This window comes from Dermacentor variabilis, chromosome 9, assembly GCF_050947875.1.
Source record: "Dermacentor variabilis isolate Ectoservices chromosome 9, ASM5094787v1, whole genome shotgun sequence".
In the NCBI taxonomy this organism is placed as follows: Eukaryota; Metazoa; Arthropoda; class Arachnida; order Ixodida; family Ixodidae; genus Dermacentor; species Dermacentor variabilis.
Genome location: NC_134576.1, coordinates 25,661,260 through 25,687,864, shown reverse-complemented (window position 1 = coordinate 25,687,864; position 26,605 = coordinate 25,661,260). Strand labels below are relative to the sequence as shown.

Sequence of the window (26,605 nt, the reverse complement as noted above, 5' to 3'; positions counted from 1 at the left end):
AGGCGCCGGACACCTGCTCTTGCGAGCGAGAAGTTTCGCGAGAGGGTCCCGCCTTGGAGGGCAAGACCCCTGCGCCCACCAGCCCGGAGGTCGATGGGGCACCCTGCGGGATTTGGCTGCGCCGGCTGTTGCCAGCGCTGGGAGGGGCCGGGGAGATTGGGGCACCCTCTGCTGCGCCCACCTTCGGGGTCGATGGTCCCCCCTGCTCTGTTGACGGAGCAGCGCTAGCTGCGACCGCCGCGGGGGCAGATGGCGTAACTGCCGACTCACTGCTTGTGGGTCGGACCGCCGCCGGAGGCCGTTGTGACGCTGCCCCCTTACGCGCCACATCGGCAAAGCTGCTCTTAGACAGGTATGACACCCGCCTCCGTGCCTCTTTGAAAGTGATATTTTCTTTTACTTTTATGGTCACAATTTCTTTTTCTTTTTTCCAGGACGGGCAGGCGCGCGAGTATGCGGCATGCTCGCCATCACAGTTGACACAGTGTGGGGTGTTCTGGCACGTTTCGGAGGAATGTTCATTGTCACTGCACTTGGCACAAGTCAGCCGGCCTCGACAGTTCTGTGAACTGTGGCCGAAACGTTGGCACTTAAAGCATCTGAGTGGATTGGGAACGTATGGTCGAACACGAAGTTTGATATAACCAGCCTCGATGGACTCGGGAAGGACACTAGAGCCGAAAGTGAGTATCAGGTGTTTCGTCTTGATCTCTTTTCCATCTCGCCTCATGTTAATTCGTTTAACATTTATAACATTCTGGTCACTGAAGCCCTCCAAGAGTTCAGCCTCAGTGAGCTCCATCAAGTCATCGTCAGAGACAACACCACGGGTGGTGTTCATCGTGCGGTGCGGGGTTATAATTATCTGGGTTTCCCCAAATGACACTAGTGTTGACAATTTTTCATATTGTTTTTGATCGCGGAGCTCCAAGAGGAGATCCCCGCTTGCCATCCTCGACGCCTTATATCCAGGACCAAAGGCTTCAGTCAATGACTTCGAAACAAGGAAGGGTGAGATAGTTCTTACTGGTTTATCTGGTTTTGCAGAATGGATAACATGGAAACGCGGGAACGATTCTTTTTGGCGGCCAAAAAATTGAAAGACTTCATCGGTGCGCCCTCTTTTCTGAGGGCGATCAGGTAGTGAAGGGAAGGAAGTAGCCTTGTGTGGACGTGTAGTTTTCGGCAGCAACGCCAGCCACCCACCATGGAGTCCAACAAGGGGACGCTGCAGGGCCTGAAAAACAGGGCCTGCAAACGCCAGCTGTACATTGCCACTATAACCCAATATGACATAACCAAGGTTGGCTACTCACACAAGGTTAACCCTTGCTGCCAGGAAGGTCGGAAGTAATAAAGAAATGAGAAGGAGACAGGAAAGGCGGAAAGTAAGGGAAAGACGAAGGTAATAGGAAGAGAGAGACAGGAAAAGGCAACTACCGATTTCCCCCGGGTGGGTCAGTCCGGGGGTGCCGTCTACGTGAAGCCGAGGCCAAAGGGGTGTGTTGCCGCCGCCGAGGGGCCGTAAAGGTCCAAACACCCGGCATTGGCTCAACCCCCAGGATCCCCTTTTCCCCGGACACGGCTAAGCCGCGCACGGCTACACGCGGGAGGGTCCAACCCTCGTGTGCTCGGGTACGTGGTGTCGCAACGCACCAAACGCCTGCTTGCGCAGACGCCCCTGCGGGGTGGCATCCACTTGGAAACGCGGCGGTGGCAAATGGTCACCTAGCCTGCTTGATTTAATCAAGTATGCTATACATGCTTTTTCACCATACCATTTTTGTATACATCCTTCTTAACCTCTCTTTCCCCCCCCCCCCTTTAGAAGCACTCTATCTACTTTGTACCACTGCCTACGCCGGTACATGATCCGGTCGTATCAATCTCTTACCTGCTTTTCTTACCACCAATACACTAAACGTCTCTTGCTTATCTCGACTGCTGACCGCTTGACTCTTCCATCCATTTTAAATCCAAGTTCATATGCAAGGTGTACGTTTGCGTACTGGTCTCGTTGGGTGATCTCTTCGTATTTCATAAGCATGTGCTCAGTGGTCTCCGGATTTTTTTTTCTACAGCATACACATGCCTCTTCTAATTGCGAATATTTGTTCCGGTATGTTTTTGCTCTTAGGCAACCAGCTCGAGCCTCAAGTAGCAAGGCACTCCCCTACAAATTTTCCTTTCTAATTTCTTTTTTCTCATTCCCTTTCTCACTTTTTCTCATTCTGATTCCATGGTCTTTCTTCTCAATTTCCTTCTCATTCCTCCTGGCTGTGCGCCTACACTTTCTATTACACCGTACTTGGTTGCCCACTTTCTTGAGCTCTTCCTCCATTTTGTGTCCACGCATTTTAGGTAGGAATACTTTTGCATTTAGTCGCCCACTTCTGCTGATCCATTTGCCTGATTCTTTCTTCAAAACAAATTTTGCTCTTCACTTCTCCGACTTCGACTTCGAGCCGCGGGCTCCCAAAGCCAACCGGCCCACCGATCTTTGGTTATCTACCAACCCCGGCAATATATCCGATTTTACGCACAGAATGGCATTTCCGAACGTTAGCGTTGGCACCATGACTCCTTTCCAGATCGCACGCACAACTTCATAGTTATTTTGGCCCCAAAGTGCCCTATGTTTCATTATTGTTGTATTTCGATTCTCTTTTATTTTGTGATTGTCTGAGTGGGTGCTTGAATAAGTCTTTCGTTCTTTCATGTATACGTCGACAGTATTTATATTGCTTGACTATGGGTATGACTTGCTGTTGAATTGACATCACGTAGTTACTCGTCTCTTCAGTAAATATCAATTCCCGATTTTTCGTGCGAAATTTAAGGCCTAGATTTGTCGTGCCATTGCCACACATATCGGCCAGAGTCCGTAAATATCTTGCATTGTCCACTAGTAGCACTATATCGACCACGCACATCAGTGCGGCGACCTTCCTTTGTTGCATTTGTCCATTACGCATGTACGATAAATCAAATCCCAATTGACCGTTTCCAGTTGTCTTTCTATGCCCTTAACCTAAAGCAACGTCACAGCCAATATGCCACCACGACGGGTGCGTTCAAGGGTTACTAACCTCCAACGGCCAAGTATTGTCCTTTGTAACAATGCAGGTTTTGATGGCTCTGTTAGAGCTATTTCTCCATGTATTACAGACAAGAAAAACTAAAGCCAGTTAAAAACCAAAAGGTACAATGCGCTAGCTCGCTCAACTTGAATGGCAGCCTGGTACGTTTTCTATATATTCACCATGGTGCAGCATATAGAACTCGTGACGCATCAAGTACTGCAACGTCTAGCACTTGACGTTATTTCACAACAAGTTTAGAAAGAAATGACGGCAAATGCTTTAAAGAACTTTCTATATGCTATGTAGTGGAAGAAAGTGTATTCTTTGCTTATTTTTCTTTTTGACTTGCTTAGCCTAATAGACGAGCCCTGTTTGCATACAATAGCGTGCGTCAGTCGCTAACTGCACCACGCTTCATGAACGACATTGATTACCATGCGACTCCTTCGAGTCCATTTGATGCAGCCGCCGCGAGAGCACGGCGCCAAATGGAAAAGTTAACGCATAAAGAAGCCGTCTGTGGGTGCGTCTCTGCATTCAAACGAGCCAAGTTCGTAGTAAAAATAAGAAAAGAACATAAAAATGTATCAGCATTCCTCTCAAGCAAGAGCCTCTTGTTTCAGTATGCGATGTACATACATGTTCTGTCTTATTTTCTTTCTACCTTTGTTTGAACTTCATACACGTTCTTCGTGTAATATCAGGACTGAGATGGGGCCCCTCTGAGCGAAGTTTGCTCCAAGTGTACCAGGCACTTTTTGTGGGCTACATACGCTACAGCATGCCTGTGTTATCTAACATGGGGTCATCTTGTATACGCACGCTGGAGAGCCTTCAGGCTCAAGCACTACGGATATGTCTTGGCTTGCCACGCTGCTCGTCAACTAAGGGCACAATAGCGGAAGCACGGGCTTGTCCTATCGACATATACAGGTCTTGTGAACCTGTGCGAACCTATCTTCGCCTGCTAACCAGACACTCACACCATCCACTGTCAACGCTTCCAAGCATCAACCTTGAGTGTGCTTTTTCTAAAGCTATTGCATGTCACGCAAGCATTGTACCTGCAAGATTCCAGGCAATCGACATCCCCGCGACACCTCCATGGACATTGCCAAGACCACTAGTGAGGCTTCAGATACCCGGAATTAGGAAGAAATCTCACGTTTCCTCCATTGGCTTGAAGCAGCTCACCCTGTCCCATATATTTACTTTATATAGTGGGACTGTACAAGTATATACCGATGGTTCGGTCACGCCATCTGCCACAACGGCCGCATTTGTCATCCCACAACTTGGAATTACTCAACGATTTCGATTAGACCACAAATCGACATCTACGGCTGCGGAACTTGCGGGAATACGGGAGGCTGTCCGTTTTATGAGAACGCAGACACCCCATAAATGGACAATATTGTGCGATGCCAAATCAGCGCTACAGGCGCTAAAATACTTTTTAAACAAAGGACCATACTATCTGCTCGTGCTGGAAATCGTCGAACTTTATCACAGTGCCGAGTTAAGTGGCCACGTGATCACCTTTCAATGGGTGCCTAGCCATTGTGGTGTTTTTGGTAATGAACTCGCGGACAGTGAGGCAAGATCGGCCTCCTCTTCCTCTGATGAAGTACGGATTGCCTACTCGCGACCTGACACCAACTCCATGATCAAGGCACTCATGCAGGACCTTACAAAGGCTTACAGAGCCCACTCTGATAACATTCACAGATGTCTACATATGATTGACCCAGACGGTAAATTCTGTTTGCCCCCGAAGCTTACACGGAGCAAAACATCATTGCTACACAGGATTCGGCTCGGCGTTGCTTTCACCCGTCGCTACGCACACCTCATCGGCCAATCGAACAGCCCTGATTGTGTACACTGCCAGATGCCCGAAACACTGCAACACGTACTGTGCGACTGCCCAGCATATATGCTGGAGCGAAGGATGTTAGACAGTTTCTTAGCCAGCGTTGGCAGGCAACTACTGTCGGAGGAAGCTATCCTCGGCCCATGGCCTGACACTGCAATTTCAATGCGTGCAACAAAAGTATTGTTGGAGTTTCTGCAGGACACCAAGCTCGACGAGCGGCTCTAGCGAGGCAACTGTCTCATGTACATAAGCACTCACCACCTCTCTTATCATCATCATCCCTTCCAATACTTTCACTCCCCTTCCCTCTTCCCCAGTGCAGAGTAGCAGACTAGAGCGCACTAGCTCAGGTCGACCTCTCTGTCTTTCCTATCAATAAATTCTATTCATTCATTGTTTGAAGTTTCTGTCTTCAGGCGTTAGTGTTACGATACTAGTCGGCAGCACTGATTGTTTCCGTTAATTGAGTGAGCATTCGCCCTGCGTGCGCTGCGAGTCTGATCGCCCAAAGGGTCGCTTGTTGCCTGGATGTAACGAAGCATACAGGCATCTTGTTAGGCTTCAAGCCGAACATCCCCGAGATTAGTCGAAACAGGCGACTTCTCATTTCGAAGAGCGATCGGTTCTTGCTTTGCACACAGTGTTCGTCTCGGTATTTTGGGGTATTAACTTACGCCGCTGTTCAATTGCGCGAATCCTTAGAGTAAAGCTTTTTGTCGAAAGTGAAACAAAAAAAAATTTTTCGGACACCATTGATGACGTATTTCCCATGTAAGCGAACAGCTGAACGCGCCCAGAAACTAATTCGTCTTATTAAAGTAACGATGCGCTCGGAGGCGTACGGTTCTTCCAGTGAGAACATTTAGGTAGCGTTTTATTTTTATTTTCTTTTGTAATTCCGTAAAGAACAGAGTAATTATATATGCGGCGGTTGTATAGGTGGCCAGACATATAGGCCGCTTCGCCATAGGTATGTTGTCTCCAATGGTGCGAGCGCCAGCACGGAAGACGACTGTCACCCTCCTCTTCCACCCTCGGTACCCTCTCCCGCAGCCCCGAGAGGGGGAGACGGAAGCTGGAGAAGAGTAAAACCCCTTAAACTTCGTAAAGTATTGACACTCTCCTCCTCCGTCTTCACTCCTCCTCGTTTCTCCTCTCTTTCACGCTGCCTCCTCGACCGTGGTGCCGCCTAAACTGCTCGAGCGTAGCAACGGCACCAACATGCGCTCCTAGCCACTCCGTAGACGCTTCTCGAGCAAAAATGGCGCTGATGCACGGCGCAAGAGCCCACGTGACGCTATTAGGCCAATAGCGACGCGGCGTCGGCCTCGACCACAGCGCGCGAAGAGGAGGCGGCATTCTTCAAAGCGTGGCAGTACTTTACGAAGTTTAAGGGGCTTTAGAGAAGAGGAGGGCTGTCCTTCCCCGAGCGCTCCGCCGCAGCACCTTCAGGCGCATCAAGGAAGCTCACGCGCGACAGCGCGCTGGCTTCAGCGAGCGCCGGTGAAAGCTCGACCGCTACGGAAACGCGCGAGAGAGCCAAAGAAAGCCATTCGCTTTGCACAAAGCATAGGCGACAAGAGAGAAAAAAGTCATCAGAACAAGCACTCACCTAAGCATGGTAGCACGCGAGGTGTGAACTAGCACAGAGGCGAAAGACGTGTCCGCTACAGCAGTCCTCGCACGACTCTTCTCGAGCGAATCGCTCAGGCGTAGCGACACGGTCTGTCGCCTCGGACTGGGCGCGTCGATTCGCCGATCCCGTCCGCTTGCTCCTATATACAACTCGCCTCGGCAGCCGAGAGAGCACCCATCGCGGCGTCCTTCGCTGTTCGTAGTTCATATCGATACGCAGCGTCATCGCGAGGATTATGGAGGTTGCGAGCTAAACATCTGATGGCGCATCTCGCATCGAAGTACACAGTTAAAAATACGCCATCGGGGTGAAGTCCTAAAGCAACAGCCGCTGGACTCAATCGGTGAATTATCAGCTTGCCCAGGTCGATCAGTTCCATGCAGAAAACAGCATAGACGAGGCCGTGATTTGGTCATTGACGCACTTGAGAAGACCAGAGATAAGATGACCCACATTGGACAAAAAGAACAGCAGCCCGAAATATACGACATGAAATCTAAACCAAATAAGAACACTGAGGGCGTAGTTGCTCGGCAACACAGCTCCATTAAATAAAAAACAATAATGTAGGTATAGGCTAACAACGCGGAAAAAACTGGCGTATACCACTACCCTATATACCAGCGTCACAAGCATCAACCTAGATATCTTGATTGATTGGCAGGCTCCCGAAACGTGCGCCAGTGCAAGCTGGGCTGCAGATAAATTTTCACTACACGTAGCCTCATGCGCGCACCGTAACTTACGCACAACGACGTTGGGATCCCATGCTCCGTTACAAAGACATACTCCGTCATTATACACGCATTCGTCGCACCCACGCCGCACCACCGCCGTCCTTCTGGCGAGAGGTAGCAGTGGCATTACGCCAGTTACAAACCGCAACTTTTCCAAATCTTGTCTCTCTCAAAAAATTCTACCCACACTGTTATGCAGATCGTTGCCCTGGCTGTGGCAGCTCGCCCACAGTCTTCCACGTCACGATTGAGTGCACTGCAAACCTCTTTCCTCCCTTGCCAACTCTCCTTTACCCCCTACGCAACAAAGAGCTGTGGGACGATGCCCTCCGCGACGGACCTCCCGAGGTCCTCCGAGCTGTGATACAACGGGCTCGAAACATCGCCGGAATCATCTTAGGGACCCTGGACTGAGGGTTCCTCCCACACTGCTCTCGCCATTCAAATATTATTAATAAAGATGTTTTACTCTCTCTAGCGCTTTTCTCCCCCACCGTGGTATGGGCTGTGTGGCAATGAATCGAACCTGCAACCTTGTCTTGCCGAGCGGCAGGGCGCGGTATCCACGATGAGACTGCGCGTAGCATCTCGACGGGCATGCCAGCTTTCCGGAATGTGCGCACCGCGATCGTGAGCTCTATCAGCCAGAGAACGCAAGCACTCCTCACGAGCGAGCGGCGTCGCCGGCATCCTGATCATAACAGCGCCATTCAATCCGGCGCTGTCAGCGTCGCTTCGTAGTTGAGAGTTTGTGGACCGCAACGACGTTGGCAAAACACGCACACACACAGCCCCGGTTTAGCTTCCCTTTCGCAACGCCTTCGCGTTGCAAATCATCGGCATATGGAAGCCATGCTGCGCTGCGTACTTAACACGAAAAGCAAGTCAAGTTAAACATGCAGACGCACACGATTAGGCGCAATGTCTTCGCGCTTGTCTTTGTGTGCCCGTCACCACTATGCAGCCTACGCTAGCCGAAACACAACCGTTTACCAGCGTATGTCTCACCGTCTAACCCTTGTTAACAAAGTGTATCGGAAGATCTATACTGCAAGGAGTGTGCGAGCGACTACGAAGCACGCCCACCGCCTCCCAGCCCTGCCGGGGCACTCACCGGGACGGTACGAGTGGCGTCGGACGTTCCATCTTCTCGCGTGCATCGGGCACGGCCGGATCGCAGCAAGGAGCGACGCGGCGGCGCAGTCGGTGCGTTGTCTCGGGCCTGACTGACGCTGCTGTCGCACAGCGTGGCCAACCGAGAGGAAACTTCGGCCGAGACATCGCTTGCTGCACGTACGACAATCGCGAAAACGAGCATAACTTGCGGCGGGGCGCGCTGCCTTCACCGCTTTCTGTCTTTCAAACATGGCCAAGTATATCCTATGGTCAATGCATAAGGGCGGCGTTCCACCGGGCAAGCAATAGTATGCGGGCTCAATTTCGTAAGCTTCCCGAAGAGCAGCCTACTCGTAACGTGAGCCGGCGTGGTTGCTCGGTGGCTATGGTGTTAGGCTGCTGAGCACGAGGTCGCGGGATCGAATCCCGGCCACGGCGGCCGCATTTCGATGGGGGCGAAAACACCCGTCTACTCAGATTTAGGTGCACGTTAAAGAACCCCAGGTGGTCGAAGTTTCCCGAGTCCTCCACTACGGCGTGCCTCAAAATCAGAAAGTGATTTTGGCACGTAATACCCCATAATTTCCTTTTTTTACTCGTAACGTATGCGCTTTGCTCAGAGCTTAAGCGGTTCTAATTTGTGCAGATCGCGAAGGAAAGGCTCAAGTGCTGTTTCCCGCAACGCATACCTGAAATGCAAGCACGAAAGCTGGGCTATTTGATCGTAACTACGCGATACATGCCTAAAGATTTCTGGAAGAAATTAACGTTGCTGGCGCAATCCACAAAAAGAGAACGCGCTCAAAAGTTTTCTGTAGGCATCGCAATATTGGGCGCTTTTTTCGTCGTCTTTATCGTAGTCACAATCTTAAACCCACTCCAGCACAAATGCCGTTCCCCGACATGACGTGTTCCACTTGTCATTCGAGAGCCAGCTTCCACCTAAATCTTATTTGCGCATGGTCGCTCGCTCAGTATTTTCTCTGCTGTTGTATTTTCTTGCTCAGGTAGGTAATGTTTTTTTGTGCTCGACGGTGCTCTCAAGTGCTACCTCAGAAGAAGGTCGCTGGTTCATTTCCCGGCTTCAGTGGCCTCTGGTGGCAGAATACCAGTACGCTGGTACATACCGAACTTCCAGTGCGCCTTAAAAATCCCGACGAAAATCTCCCCGCGCTCTCCGCTACAACGACTCCAAATCCCTGGCGTTTCTTTAGAACGTGAAGTGCGATTACTCAATTCATCAACTAATTAATCAACCGAACAAATTTATCAGTGTTTATGTTCTAGAGCGGCCAGTTTGGCTAGTTCATGGATGTTCATTTTGTAAGAAGGGGGTATTGAGCTAAAAACACACGGACAACAGAAGTAAAAGTGGGCAGGACGCGAGCAGACTCACAAATGAATTTTAGTGGGTGAAAGATGACATATATTCAATGAACAAAAAGATGTCATCAGGCAGAGGACATCCAAAAACGCTGCCGTCACAATTTGACATCCTGCTATTGCACCTCACAATCGGCAAGCACAGCTGAAGGATCGCTAACACATACACTTGTTTTCTTTTTTATAATATACGCATCGAAGAAATCCAGTATGCAACGGTCCCTATAATGGTGTAGAATCGTAGTTTTTTTTTTTTTAAGAAGCGGAAGGCGCATTTAGTTTGTCTCTTTCTCACAAACGCTGCACTGTTTGGCTACGTGGGAATACTCGTCAGATGACCCATTCTTAAATGTTCCTTTGAACCGATACAGCGTCCCGTCTGCCCGACATAAACGAAGTCGCTGTAGAATGGGAATTCATGAACCACAGCGCACGCGCATGCAGGGAATAAACAGCGACCTGTAATTTACATAGCAGACAGAAGGGCTATGCCTAGGCGTCCTTTCAATCCTTCTCAGGACCTGTGCACACCCACGGGCTATATTTAAGGGAGCAGAAAACGCCACGTTCACCCGATACCGTTGCGACACGTTCTTTAAATCGTGTGACAACTTATGTTGGTAACGGATCACAGCATACCTTTTAGAAATTTGGTTTTAGGCGCAAAAAGTTAGACACGGACAGCAGAATAAAAGACACAGACAGGCACCTGTCAGTGTCTTTTATTCTGGTGTCCGTGTCTTATCTTTTGCGCCTAAAACCATTTCTAAAAGCCATGTACGAACTAGCCCGGCAGCAGGTGTTACTAAACACAGCATACCTCCTAAGCTCCTGGTTGTTGCCTTGGGTAGAAGCAGTGACGTCACACTTAACTTTCTTAATCAATTTTTAGCAATCTGATGCAAACACAGGGCTCGGATAACAAGCTGTATTCTGTCCGATCACTCTCCGCCACAGCGTGGACGCAAGATTTCAGTAGGGCAGCACCATGCTCGACGGAACAACGCCGTCCTTCTTTTTAAATTTTGGGCTTCCCGAAGAAAAACTTAGGGGGCTTTCATGGATATGACATGATAAAAGTAGCAGGTGTGGGTCACTTCAAAGCGCAGGCGAATATCCAAAAATTTTAGCTCGTTCTCATGATGCAGTTCAACTGTGAAGTTGAACGTGAAGAATAACGTTTGGCAACGTTACCCACTCTTCAACAAATATACACCCTTTGGGGCTAATCTTGTCTCGCAACGATAATCGTCATCCGTCTTGTCAGGGTTTCCTTTTTTAACGCTGCGAGCCCGGTACTTCCAAGTCACGAACGGCTTCCGCGTTATCAGCGTGACAGAGCATTCTCGACAGAAAGTACACGCTCTAAAAAAGTTTGTACTCTTTGGGATGTATGTCTGTCACAAAACAATAATCATCAGCTGTCTTGTCCACATTTCCTTTCTTTACCGCCGTGAGCCCGGTACTTTCCAGTAACGAACGGCATGCGCGTTATCAGCATGACATAGCATTCCCGACAGGAAAGTAGCGCGCGCGGCGTTTTCAAGAAAGGAAACGCATCAAGGCAGATGACGATTACTGTTGTGTGCCAGAGATGCAGTTCAAAGGGTGCAAACGTTTTTAGAGTGCACTCTTAGGCAAAGTTATACCCTTTGGGGTGTATCTCTGCCACACAACAATAATCATCATCTGCCTTGCTTGTGTTTCCCTTCTTGAAAACGGCGCGCCCGCTACTTCCCTGTCGGGAATGCTATGTCATGCTGATAACGCGCATGCCGTTCGTTACTGGAAAGTACCGGGCTCACCGCGTTAAAGAAAGGAAATGTGGACAAGACAGATGACGATTATCGTTGCGTGGCAAAAGGGTGTAATTTTGCTTAAGAGTGTAGCGAGCGCTTATTTTTCGAGAAATAAAACGCAAATAAACAGATGACGGCTGTGGTTGTTGGACAAAATAAGCAACAAAGGGTGTAAACTTTTTTAAGAGTGTGGGGCGAACGTGGTGTTTTCTGCTCCTTTAAATATGGCCCGTTCGTGTGCACACACCCCTAGAAAAATGTACACTATTTGGGGTGTATATTTACCACAGAACAATAATCGTCATCTGTCTTGCTTGCATTTCCTTTCTTGAAAACTCGGCGCTCGCTACTTTCCTGTCGAGAATGCTCTGTAATGCTGATGACACGCATGGCGTTCTTTATTTGGAAGTACCGGGCTCGCACCGTTAAAGAAAGGAAATGCGGACAAGACAGATGACGATTATCATTGTGGGGCAAGATACGAAACAAAGGATGCATTTTTGTTTAAGAGTGCAGGTCCTGAGAAAGATTGAAGAGACGCCTAGCCAGAGCCATTTTGTCTGCCATGTAAACCAGAGGTCACTGTTCCCTCTGCATGCGCTGCGGTTTTTGACTTCCCATTCTCCTGCGGCGGTGTTCATGTCGGTCAGACGGGACGCTGTATTCATGTCCGTTTAAAGGAACATTTTAAGAATCGATTATCTGATGAGTATTCCCCCGTAGCCAAACATTGCAGCGTTTGTGAGCAAGAAACAAAGAACGCGTGCCTCCGCTTCTAAAAAAAAAAAAAAAGAAATCTACGATTCTATACCGTCATAGGGACCATCGTACCCAGGAGCTGTTCGAAGCGTATATTATAAAAAAGAAAATTGGAGGACGCTTAAGCTTCGCCTTCAAGAGTGGAACGCGACAGCGTTCCCGTCGACCCGCCAAGAGGTGTAAGACAATGGGCTACGGCGCAGCGACTACGCGCCCCGCATCGGACGCGGTGAGCGTCGAGCAACGCAGCGTTCGGCGCGACAACGAAATGTGCGCCAGAGCAAGCGACGCACGCCTGAGCCTTAGAAACAGCTCGTTTCTAAGGCAACATCGCGTTCACTAGAGGCGCTTTTGTACCGTTTTGAAGCATCGAACTCGTGGCTCAGTGGTAACGTCTCCGTCTCACACTCCGGAGACCCTGGTTCGATTCCCACCCAGCCCATCTTGGAAGTTGCTTTTTATTTATGAAGTGCCTGCCTTGATTTATCGCTCACGGCCAACGCCGCGGACGCCGACGCCGACACCGACGCCGACGACACCGGCTTTTCTGCGACACGAGCTCCTTAACGCTGTCGCGTTAAAACACGTGTATGTGTTAGCGATGTTCCCGCTGTACTTGCCAATTCTGAGATACCATTCCTGGACGCTAAATTGTGACGGTAGCGTTTCTTGGATGGCCTCTGAGCGTGATGACATCTTTTTGTTCATTGTATATAGTATGTCATCTGTCACCCAATAAATTTCAGTTCTTAGTCTGCGCGGGTCCTGTCTACTACTACTTCTGTTGTCGGTGTGTTTTTAGCGCAATACCCCATTTTTACGATGTTTATGTTATTTGTGGTTTACTAGCGCAACCCCCCCCAAAAAAAATATAGAATGTAAAAGCCCTTTTAAACTTAGATTTACGTGAACTTTAGCTACAAATTGTCAAAATTAATCCCGAGTCCGCCAGTATGGCGCACCCCATAGCAAGATCATGATTTCCGCGCGTAAAACAACAGCCGTTGTTTGGGTGAAATTTAACAGAGAAAGTAGAAGAGAGACCACATGCCGCGCATGTCAAGACGCACGGCAAGTCTGTAGGTTGTGTAACAGGCGTATGGCATTACCCTCTCCCCATCCCTCACGGTTAGCTAAGTTAAACTCCTGAAAATTTCTCTTCGATTATGGTGAACTTCGAAACGAGCAGACTGAAAGACTAGTTGGTATTGCATTGCGCAAGGTGTACCGGTATCGCAGTGCGTGGAATAAACCACCGGTTCTTAGTAGCGCGGTGCCTTCGTCTCCTGGTTGTTCTGCGTGCCCCATTTGCGCAAGATGATCGAGTAGTGAACTTAGGGCTGCATGAAAAGAAGAAAAAAATAATAATCAGACGATCAAACTTGTCCCGAACCTTGCCGCCTGCTTTCCAAATTTAGTGACCCACCGGTACATTCTACGTTTCATATAATTCTGCACTCAAGCACAAGTCCCCGTGATTGAATAAAGCAAGCTTTTCTGTGCAAAAATAAAGAGAAACAAAGCTCTTTTCGCGCTGGTTCACTCGAAAACCAAGCATTGTGATAGACGGAACGGCGCTAGGCAGGCGAGCCTTCAAGCTCTCCTGCCCTTCCGAGAACGATGTCCATCCCAAGCCCCCACGTGCCGGCATTCGCCTGCATGCAACAGCGTCGCAGCGGCAGTTTTTCCTCTAGGTAATATTGTGAGAAACTCTATGAAGTATCCCGTCTTCACGGATAAATATCTAGCCAAATTCATGACGTAACGTCGAGCTAATCGGCAACTTCTTTCGTATGGTAAATTTATTTACCAACCAGCCCAAGCTTATACCCTTCCGGTAAAGATCAGTGGGCCCGCCGGCTTTGGGAGCCCACGGCCCAACCACAAGTGAGGCAGTGCAAGGGGGCGTGGCGTGGGCCTCGTTTGAAGTCGGAAAAGCGAAGAGCAAAATCAGTTTTGATGAAATACTCAGGAACATGGACGAGAATAAATGGGCGGCTAAAATGAATAACTACATGTACCTAAAAAGCGTGGGAACAGAATGGAGGAAGAAGTCAAGGAAGTTGGCCACCAAGTGCAGGGTAATTGAAAGTGTAGATAGACAACGAGGAGGAATCAGAAAGAAAGTGAGAGAAACAGAAACAACGACTTGGATGGAAGGAATGTAAACAAAACAGACCATGGATATTTACAAGAATGAGAAGAAAGAAATTAAAAGAGGAAATCTGTACGATCGCTAGCACAAAGGGCAGTGCTTAGCTATTTGAGGCTCGAGCCGGTTGCCTAAGGACAAAAACATACCGGAGCAAATATTCGCAACTACATAAGGAATGTGTATTCTGCAGCAAAAATCCGGAGATCAGTCAGCACATGCTAATGGAATACAAAGGAATTCACGCAGTGAGACCCGTAGGTAACGTACAGTTTCCAGAAGCACTTGGATTTAAAGTGAACGGAAGCATCAACCGGTCAGCAGTCGAGATAAGCTCGAGACGTTTAGAGTATTGGTGGAAAAAAGGCAGGGAAGAGACTTAGACGGCCGGGTCTGTTACAGGCATAGGTATCTTTTATAGGATACCCGATTAAAACAAGTAGGCTAGGTGACTATTTGTCACCGCCCCGTTACCAAGTGTATGTCAATAAATCATCATCATCATCATCATCATCATCATCATCATCATCATCATAAATTTGCGTCTTTTCTAGCTCACCAAGTCCGTACTTGTGGTAAGTGGGGCGTTCGCGGTCGTGCGGAAGGGTAACTTACTAATACAGCTGGACAGCTTTAAGCATGAGCTCCGCAGAGAACTCGGTTGCAAAAACCCAAAGCGCTTCAGATACTTCGTGCCAGTAAAAATCTCCTCTTCTGCGAAGGAGATCTTCCGATATCCCGCCAATATTGATTTGTAGTTCGTACGCTAAGCGCCACGGCCTTGCGCGCGGTTTCTTTCTTTGTTCTTTATTCTTTAGTCATACATATCCCCGCTTAGCCCGAAAGCGTTCCAGCAGTGGGGTTACAAGCATGAAAAGAATACATCTTGATTCTCACTCTACACCTGTTCACATGACAGTCTATTCCACTGCGCGATAGTTTTTACAAAAAAAGAATTGGCATACAGGCCCGTCCTAGCCCGGTATTCTCTAATTTTGCACTGGTGGTCACTGCGTGTCGTTATATAGTTTGGTGGTTTTATGTACATTTCCCTATCAATTCCAGTTTTGTTGTGATAGATTTCATACAGAAGCTTGAGCGGTAGCTTCCTTCGGCGAGACGACAGGGACTCCCAGTTGAGCTGTGTTTTCATTGCTTTGCAGCTGTACTTCCTCCCGTACCTACCCGAGACGAACCTGGCTGCTCTATTTTGTATTTTTTCTAGTTTGTTTATAAGACTTATAAGGTTTTACAGACTTTTCTGCAAGACGTGCGTTACGCCACAGCAGCCTCCTATAAACCGCTGGCACGCAAAATTATTTCGCATGCCGCACCACGCCAGATGAGAGAATTGTCTGTATTAATATACTATATTTTTTCACCGTTGGGTTTAGCGTCCAGGAGGAGGAAAAGGAAGGAAGGAAAGGTAGGGAGGTCAACCCGACGCACGTCCGGTTTGCTTCTCTAGACAGTGAAAGGGCTTTAATGGAAGGAAAGAAAGGAGAGGGAGGAAAGAAGGTACCATCGGTGTGAGTACAGGCGGTTGTCTATAACTTCTCGCCTAAAATCGATCACTGAGGCCAGTCACTTTCATGAAACGTAGCAGTGCCCGCGTCACTTTGTAAGCCTGCGACGCATGGGGCCGTGGTCCGAGAATCTTAGTCTCTGAAGATGTTCGGTTATCTAATCGGTTTAACACCCTCTGAAGAACGTTGCGTTCGCTGTCATAGAGATCACAAAAACACCGCACGTGCTCAATCGTCTCTTCACAGTTGCAGGAGTAACAGATCGGTGTGCCGGACATTCCAATAAGGAATCAGTAGGCTTTCGTAAAAGCCACCCCTAACCAGACGCGGCACAGTAAGGTTGCATCACGGCGGGAGAAGTTCGATGAAATCTGCAGCTTCAATGTAGGATGTAGGTCTTGGTTTGAGCAAGTAAACGAAGACCCCTCGCAGCATCTGTGCTTGATAAGGGTACAGGAGGTGTCAGGGTTTCTTTATGGGCTGACCGGATGGCATCGCGGTGGATGAGAGGCACTTTTCACATGAAGGCTCACCTAACGTCTCTGCCTTGCAAGCACACGGTAAGGGTGCAGCGCAACGTATCCTCCATGAACCGACGCCATTCAGTGCTTCACGACCACCACTACCAAACACACCAAACCTAAGAGCTGCATGCGAGGATCATGCTCCATTGTATAAGTATAACAAAATATACGTTTGCGTATTTACATTCAAGCTCGAGTACCTCTCCCTTTCTGTTTTATGTGCTTTATGCCCGAAAAAACGCCATGGTTCAGTAAGTGATTTCGTTACGCCAGTTCTCTGGAAATAATTTTTGCTTAATGTTGTAGTTGCTCGAACTCATTTCTTTTTCTTTTACACTTCGTGTATGAAAGAAGCGCATTCACTATTCTTTTTTAACCCACTATCGTTTCTTTGCGTCATTTCCTTATACGTACGTCCTTGTCTGCCGTAACACGATGAGCACTCAATTTAACTAACTCACTAGGTGGTTATTGCACGCCCTCTGAATTCTCTTGAATCGGTTTTTTTTTTTTGTTTTTTTTTTCTGACCTCCGCGGCGGCTCATTTGTTATAGCGTTACGCTGCTGAGGCCGAGGTCGCGGGTTCAATTCCTCGCCGTGGCTACGTCATTCCGATCGTGGGTTAATACGAAAACGCTAACGTACCTCGCTTTGGGTGCACTTAAAGGACCCCAGACGGTAAAAAATTAATCCGAAGCTGCGCGCAGCGGCGCTCATCCACTGTGCAGTTGCCAAACGTTATACCCCAGAAGTCATTTTTCTTAGTATTTTTTTTTTAAGTTTGTGCTAGCTTGAGTGCTCCTGTGAAAAAGGGCCGGTGCTCCTACTTCCGAAGCCGCAGCTGTTCCAGACAGCAATATATTTTACCTCCCGCCAGCATCGCCATCTTATTGATAGCGTGCCGTCTTGGGACGACGCTCCGCAAGCAGCTGCAAGAAATCAACTGCAACAGAAATAGAACGGTATATTGTGCGGGGACGGACACGAACGCAACAGCAATATAAAATCGTGTCTCACTTTTTTTTTTCACCTATGTTGCGCCCAGAGAGGTCCGAGTTTACGTTTTCATCTGTGCTACACAAAAAGGACTCGTGGGGAAAGAGACAGATTGCATTTTTGAAACGCAATGACAGACTCTCCACTCTTGACAAAAGAACGCTACATCCAGCCTGGCCCACAAAAGGCACACGATTCAATCGTACCATCAGAATTCTAAAGAACCTTGACTGCTTGCACGGAAGAACAGTGCGCTGAGGTAGGCGACAAAGCGACCCGAGTGAATCGTGGCGGCAAGTTTCTCATCTCTAATGCAAGGCACTCATGCCAAGAAGCTGAAATCACGCTGACGTAGCGCAAATTATGCACAGTCGGAAAGATCAAAGAGAATTTTCCAGTTCATTCGTGCTGCAGAGGCGTAGCGAGCGTAAATCTGTGATGTCACAATCAGTACTTAGGTGTTAAATTATGTCTACATTTTCTTTTCGTGCTACACTGCACCCTCAAGAAATTTAAGTGGAAATGTAGGTAAAAGCGCCTTTTCAAATCTGCTGCAGAATACACTAGTGCCAGATTATTGGCTCAAATAGGTCAAAATGGGTTTGTAATGCGCAAAGGGAGAGATTATTATAAGCCGGCGAGGATGATGAAATGTAATTAAATTGAGCCAGAGTTGGTATATTGTATTGTATATCATTGGTGCACTTATATACCTGATACAAAAGGGCAACAAAATCAGGCCTAGTGACACGTTCACTCACAAAAAAGTTGGCGGTCACTTTAGCCTACGCTAAAGAGGATTAAGGCGAAAGCCTGAGCGCTCAAGAGACATTCATTATATTACTTGGCATTCTCATTCGAATGCTTTGTTACTACCTATTACTTGTTTTCTCCTACCAAAGGTCGTGGGTTTGAGTGCCTTAATTAACGCTATCTTAATTAACTGTACCTTAATCCGACGATGTTTAGCCATGTCGCAGCCAAGTTGAAATAGCCAAGTCGCAGACCCCTTTCATGACACACAAGCGCCGGCAACGCGTCCCTATACGACGTCCGTCAAAGGTGTCTACTACGGCGTCCGCGATTCGCGTGGCCAACGTGGTAGTGGACGCCGCGGTTGTGTCCACTCTGTACGGAGCGGCCTGCCTCACCCCCTGCCTCGCGCGCCACAGGAGAGGGTAGGCATCAGGGCCTCGTTCCTCGCTCCCGCACGAGAGTTGAACCGCGTTCGCCGGCTCATCCTCACACGCTTTCACTGATACGGAACCTCACGGCGACGGCAGAAATCCGCCTGCAGTGTCCATTGTCGCAATACAATTCGGCCGAAGACGTCTAACGGTGACAGTAGGCGGTGATGCGTTGATCATTTAATAAATTTTGCGACACAAAGCAATGCCACCGCCAAAAAATTTGGAGGACGCTTAAGCTTCGCATTTAAGAGTGGAACGCCACGGCATTCAAAGATCCTTGACTACTTCTCACGCTTCCCGGCAACTGGAGAGCATGTAACTGTAATGTTTACCAGGAAACAATGGCCGCGAACGCTATGCACGAAGGCTGGCTTTGTGGTAGAAACGCGGCCTCTTGCGTGGGCCGCAATGCGACGGAGGCGAGCGCCAGCTGCAGGTATTTCAAGGAACCGGGCGCGTTGCTCCGTGGTCCCAAGACACCCATCGCGCCGGTGCGTTCGAATGGCGGACGTCGCGGCCGGACTGTGTGTGTGAAGGGGTTTCATTGAGTTTTCGCGTAAGATAATTATGTTTTCTCGCATAGTCAAATTACAATCCGAGAATTATCATATCTTTAGGTCCTGTGGTTGAGTTTTTTCACGTATTTTAGCGTGAGAAATTTAAGAAGTTCAGTGAATTCTTTGCGTCCTATGGAGGGCCTGGGTATGGGTGGTTCGAAAGTCATTCCCGAAACGACGTCTCACGCCGGACGCCGACGCCTACGCCTGATTATCTGCTACACCGGCTCCTTAAATAGCGTTAAAACTAGTTATGTATGAGGCGTGAAGCGCAGCGAACACCTCTTTTGCGCTTTTCTACGAACAGTCGGCGCCATCTAGCGTAGCCACAGCGAAGCCTGCGCGACACCTCCGAAATGCATGGTGCGCCGGTGCCTAAGTACGCTGAGAAACGCGTCACGCAGCAATCGGGCTCCTCTCTCGCGCTTCTTTCTGGACACGCTGAGCCATCTAGTGGCGCTGTCGAGAAGTTTACACATGGCCTCCCAGGACGACAAGCGTGCCACACCGGTGCCTGCGAAATCTCAGAATTGTTCCCTCGCTTGCTGCGCAACCAGTAGCGCATACTTAGAGACCCAAGTTGGCGAGAGGTTCATTGAAAAGCGCCACACAGCCAATGAATTTCTGACGGAACCTGCTAAAGCGTCGGGTTGCTGTCCATGAAGAACCCTTGTGATGATGTCAGTTTGATTCCGCTCAGAAACGGGGACTATAGGCCCAAGCAACCGTAGTTACAACATACCGTCATTAACGCAGAAATGCAAAAGTATTGCAAGTCGATGTCAAGTTTTCGTTTTCATAGAACTTCCTCTCTCTTGCAAGGTTCCGCACAAGTGATTTGCCACAGTCTTCCATAACTGTCCACATCTTTGATGCAATATTTGTAGATATTTACCATAATAATTTGTTACATTTTGCATGGCTTACTAGTTTGATGTGTTTATCCCTCGACCTGCCATTAGTTAATGTATACTCTCGGTGGAGATAGCTTATATCTATTACAAGCGATTTATAAATAAACATTTATTTATTTATTTATTTATTTATTTATTTATTTATTTATTTATTTATTTATTTATTTATTTATTCATTCATTCATTCATTCATTCATTCATTTAAACAAATTATTGTGCCAGGCTAGCTGCTAACGATATTTTTTTTTTGCTAGCTACGGTTTCTAGTAATTACTGTAAATCATCGTCATCGGTCTGTGCGATCACATTGTGGAATCATTTACCGATGTCTCTGAAATCCAAAGTTTCTTTCATTTCCTTCAGGAAATAATTAAAAGATAATTTGTTAACTTTTTCATGTTCGTGCTTGTTTATATGTACTACATTTGTGTTTTGATATACAGACATATTTCTAAATTCCTTCGTTTTTGCTTTCATGCGTTTTTCTGTTTTCTATTGCGCTTTGCTTATTATTTCTTAATCGATGTCGAGAACCTTGCCTTAGCTGTTGTTATTGTTCCCACTGCTGCTAATGTAGTATTATTTATATGCAATCTTCACCGAGGGTCCCTTGCAGGCTTGTAGTGTGGGAGCCTCGTCTGTATACTTTATACGCTGTAATTAACCTACGATGTGTTAATAATAATAATAATAATAATAATAATAATAATAATAATAATAATAATAATAATAATAATAACTTTTTTGGTTGATTGATTTGATTGATTGCCTTCAACCGTTGTTCACCCGCTCATAAGATCAACTAAGCCTAGCTTCATTCCCGATTTGCCGCAGCAGTGGCTTCGCCGTTGACAGACATAAGCAGGCGTGGCAACACCGGCTACTTGCACAGTGTTCGGAAGCTGATAGCCGCCTATGTAAGCCGACGGCCGGGTAAACGAAGAACAATGTTTACGCTGCTCGCCAACCGAACGAGCTGGGCTATGGGGGCCGGCGTCGCTTTTTGAGAACGCCCGCTGAGCCGCGTTTAGCCGAAATGTTTCCACAGCGGAAGGAAGGATTAGCAGCGGAGACATTTGGGGTTACCCATCACAGTTGAAATTGGTAAATTTTAGAAATTACGTCAGTGCCCACATTGCATGGTGATTCAGCGACGCGTGAGACCAAAGTCCGAGTATATGTGTCTGCAATTTGTTTAGAGGCCAGCAGAGTGAAGAGCATTCGAATAAAGTCCAACTCGATGTCAACACGTGTACAAAAGCCCGTAGGTGGTTCATTTCCTCTTCACACCTGCACGTCTCGTCCATGGCGGAAGTTTTTATAGATCTTAACTCCAACCAACACAGTTTTCTTTTTTCTCTCTTCTTTAATGAAATTATCGACAGCGTGTGACGCCAGCTACATGCCAGTGATTAATTACGAAAATTGATAGCAATATCTCACTATTGAAAGATCCCTACGTGGTGGAAAGCAATGCGTACTGCTATTTGGCCTCCGTCCCTGCTGTACGCACCATCGGTTCTCATACCCGATCTCAGTAAACTTAGTGTACCTCTCCGCACCTGGCATGACCCCTTCGAGACTACCTAGGCACTGAATAGGGTATATCTATACATCGCTAGCGAGAAGTTCTGTTCAATTTGCGAGGAATCAAGTCATTCTTTTCCTTAAGACAGCTTCTTGCTGAGCTCAGTGTTAAGCAGGCAAAGCACGCTTTACAGGATGCCCATTGGTGACTTTTCGGCGTCAAAAACGATAACTGCGACTGCGCTACTGAACGTCACGACAGTGCGTCGGCCAAAACGAGTACTCAGAAACCAAATGAGCCGGCTAATGGCAACGTTAAAGGACTGCTGGGACTTTCCAGCAATGACAGAAGTTAGATAAGCGCGAGCGCTGAAACTAGGGTCGCGTAAAGAGCGCAGCGCTCGTACAAAACGAAATGCGACCATCGAGAAAGCAGCTTGTTGGGTGAGTCCAGGTGGCACGATGTGCGTTGTCTGCGCTTCCCACATCAGTGACTCAGTGGCTATTGCATCGAACCTGCGATTTCGCAGGTTCTATCACAGCCGTGGCAGCCGTATTCCGATGAGGCAGAATGCTGGAAACTATGGTGAATCCGCATATAATGCACTAAAGGCTATAGTGACGATGAACGCCGGGCTCGATTACAATCCCATAACCGTACTTGTCTGACATGGCGAAGATGGCTATAGTGCAGATAAGTGTGTATATAAATATATATATATATATATATATATATATATATATATATATATATAATTATTTAATTAATTAATTAATTAATTAATTATGGGGTTTTACGTGCAGAAACCACTTTCTGATTATGAGGCACGCCGTAGTGGAGGACTCCGGAAATTTTGACCACCTGGGGTTCTTTAACGTGCACCTAAATCTAAGTACACGGGTGTTTTCGCATTTCGCCCCCATCGAAATGCGGCCGCCGTGGCCGGGATTCGATCCCGCGACCTCGTTATCAGCAGCCTAACACCATAGCCACTGAGCAACCACGGCGGGGGGGTGTGTATATATATATATATATATATATATATATATATATATATATATATATATATATATATATATATATATATATATATATATATATATATATATATATATATATATGGGGAAGAAACACGATATTACAATACAAAAACAAGGCCCGAAACACTCTATGACTTTCTGATGTGACGGCCTATACAATGATTACGCTCACCATGGTTTAAGCACACCGTTTCAGTAACAAGGACAATTCCTGCCTGCCGTGGCTGCGCTGAATTTTTATGGTTTCACGTTTTTCTTTCACGGTGTACTTGTCAAACTGTGTCAGCATCCATGCATGCAATTATATATGGCATAATGTTCATTTATTCTTGTTATTTTTTCAATCATTCATGGTAAGAACAGTGTCGCGAAGCCTAGGGCAAATCACAGCGGCTTCGAGTCTTCATGTGATCAGAGCTGAATTAAACGCACGACACTGGTTATGGTTGTCAAGACAATTCCGACAAAACCAGAAGAAAACACTGTACACTCAGCATTAACGCAACACTTCAGAGGCGAAAATGTGTAAGATTCCTTTGATAAAAGACCAAATTAACGTTCTCGTATACGAAAATCAGCAAGATGTGCTTAGAACATGTTGTCGTAACTACCGAAATACGAAATGGTGGACTACGGCTGCAGAAAGGATACCGATAGAGTGAGTAGTTTAGCTGCTCTAGACAAGCTCACCTATAACGAAGTTCTACTGTATTCCTCTCTGGCTTCAGGTGACGGGCATCGCCGGATTATCGTCGCTGTTATCGCGTCATAGCTCCCGCGCAGGGCACAACTTCTGTATTCGACTATACCGACAACATGTGACATCGTCCGTGTTATATCGTGTGTTTAAACGACTGAAACGTTTACTGAGTTGCACAAGCACACTAACGCCTCAGAACGCTTGACTTTAACGGGTACAGTGGTGCGAAAGAATTTCGTGCCATAGGTGACGGACAGTACGACAGGAAAGCGCTTGCACTGAGATCGACGCCCCACACGCAAAGACTCGCCTCAGCTTAATTACCGACCAAGCGGTAACCCCCTGGCACGCGCCACGGAACATACGCGACGGGCCACTTGCGCCGAGCGGGCGGCGGCTGTGGCCACCGCAGGAATGCGCATGGAAGTCACCGAGGGAGATGAAAGAGCCATCCATTAGTCGATGGCGAGCAAACAAACGAACAGGAGCCCGCATTGCTCCGAGGAACGGCGGCCGCCAAAGAATGCGGACCCCGCATTCCGACTCGAGCGGAGAGCCGCGGCGGAAGCACTTCTCACCGTCCGGACTCGCGGTTTGCCGCGCGAAGGGCTTCACCTTGCGCGGCGCGGCAATGGGCGCGCTTATCGCCGCTGCCCGTAAGTGAGGCCAGCTAGTGTGGTCCACGACCGTGCGCGCGAAACTGTGGCACAAGTCGAACAACACGAGCGGGCAACTGCGAGTAAGGCGGCGGGCCATACGCGCGCGCATACACGCACGCAAGGCACGGACGCACGCGCAGGAGGTATTCTTGCGGGACCCGAACGACCAAAGTTCCAACAGAACTAATCAAAACTTTCTCGAGACAGTTAGAAACACGGCAACCGCATTAAACACCAACCTCTTCGCACGCACCAGCACGTCATCGCGCGTAGTTTAGTGGCCTATCTGCACTACACTCTAGAGGAGTTACGCTCCCTGGAACCTTGTATACACGACGAGCAGACACGGTTTGCGCGATTATACGAGGTGGCACTCGCGTCAGGATCGAGCTTGGCGTTTACGACAAGGCATCCGCAGCCGTCGTTTTTCTCACAGTACGCCAGGCTTATAGACTTGGTCTGTCAGATACCAACAAATGTCTCGCAAGGTTCGAGTAGAAACCGTAAGTTGCCGCTCATCATAAAGTATGGAGTCGATAAACGTTCTTATTATACAATGCTTTTCCTGCACTGGGGCACATGCACTATCGGCTTTCAGAACCACATCGTTGAGGCGGGTCCCACGCTAGACCACCGTCCGAGCTTAAGAACAGCTCAACTGTTTGCAAAGGAACCATAACACAAGAGACCGCTCATCTTAAAAGGTAGCGTTAACTCGTGTGCTCCTATCTAAATACATGTAAAAAAATAATTCATTTTCTCGGCGACCACTCCGCGAAATTTGACGATGTTTGTTTGCATTCAAAGAAATACTTAAAATCTAGTGATTGTCCGTTTCGAATGTTTTATTTAGATTGTCACTTTTTATTTCAAATTGGCAAATATCACAAATTTTAGGAAAACGAAATCATCAAGTTTAGAATGCTGGAAGCCAGCAATAAAACATGGTATCACAATTCTGTGAATTGCGTCTGATAGTAAATGTAAAGCGGAGAAAATTGATATGTTACACATGAATTCGAAAAAATTTAGTAATATGGAAATAGAACTTTTGCAGAACCCTTGTACAAAAAAGTAACAAATTCACATGAACCGTAGATTGACACACAGAATCTGTCCGCTTTGAATGATCTAATGGATGACGTTTACAGAACCGCGATACCTGTTCTTGATGCAGAGCTATCAATTTGTGAACTTTGTGCTTCTAACTTTTTCGAACTTTTGAAATTTTGTAAATTCTTTTGGCAAAATTGAGGCCCTAATCGATATTCAGCTTCCAAGAGTCACTAGAATTTAACTTTCTCTCTCAAATGCAACACATTTCATGAAAGTCGGTCCAGGGGTCACCTCAAGAGGTGCCTCTGCGTTTTACATGTATTTGAGTAGGCCGCATCGGAGTTGGACCCGAGCTAAAGCTTCCTCTTAAGGCGTGATGCGCTCCTCATCCCTTCGAGGATGCTGCTGCCCTGAGGCTGCAATTAAAGAGGTGCTGCCTCTCTTGTAACGCACCAAGGTTGTGATATTGCATTCGGACAGTGGTAGCTGTCTTGCACAAACAAATATGCCGTCATTAGCGATTCCTGTCAGCCTGAACGAAGTGGTTTCGGCAGCAGTGGGCTCTCGCAGCCAACTCCGTCAACTTCTCGCGAACGGCTCCTTTGCGGTGCACGTAACGCCGTCTCTGTGCGCCAAAGTATTGGTTACCGTGGCCTCCGAAATGCATGCACAGACAATTTCATTCTCAGAAATGCGCTAACCTGTTCGGTGCCTCTTAACACCTGGCTGCACAAGTAAAGGTATTTTTATGTCATCTGTGCAGACGCGCTACAAAGAAATTCAAAGAAATATTTTTACTTGAATAGGCATAAACTAAGGCCATCATTCATACCAAAGTACCGTTTAGTCCAATGGTTCAGCTAAAGGATATGTATGAACAGGATTTAAACCGGACTAACACCTTCTCTTGGTTAGTTGTTTCCCTCTGCTGATTAGCTGCCTGTCGTTGCCTCACTTTCATGGGCGAATGAGCTATTTTCTTCATATGCAAATGCTAGTTATAAACATCGTGCTTTTCTGGTGCTTCCAATATCATCCAAGTTTCACTTACTGCCTTTCGCATGCGTAATATGCTCGAATACGATGCTACAATTGCTGCAAGAGAACATTGGGGCAGAAACTTCCCACTGGGCAAGTGTCACATGGTGCGCAGCATTCTTTGGAACCAAATTGTGACGCTGATGCTCTGCCCTTGAAAGACATGACTGCCAAAGACACGCAACTCCAGAGAACATCACGCACACTACGACGATCTCACGAGCAAATTCGTTCTCACCACCAGTCTTGCGTTTCTTAAGTGAAAACTATGGCGGTGCTTTTCTCTATCGCACAATATGCCTGCCGACGCACTCGCCTGCGTTCCAACGCGCCCTC

At 47.6% G+C, this 26,605-nt stretch overlaps 1 protein-coding gene across 4 annotated transcripts in view; it reads right to left on the bottom strand.

Annotated features, from left to right (window-relative positions):
- The window catches only part of LOC142592560 (muscle calcium channel subunit alpha-1-like), a 370,570-nt gene that overhangs the window by 321,678 nt on the left and 22,287 nt on the right, over positions 1-26,605 (bottom strand). For 3 of the 4 annotated variants that reach the window (XM_075704074.1, XM_075704078.1, XM_075704075.1), the window contains exon 1: positions 8,447-8,498. The exons of the other annotated variant lie outside the window; for it this stretch is intronic. In XM_075704074.1, coding sequence (XP_075560189.1) covers positions 8,447-8,492 — 46 coding nt within the window. In that variant the 5' untranslated portion in view covers positions 8,493-8,498. Of the gene's footprint in view, positions 1-8,446; positions 8,499-26,605 lie in introns of those variants that run through there. 4 annotated transcript variants of the gene reach the window in all.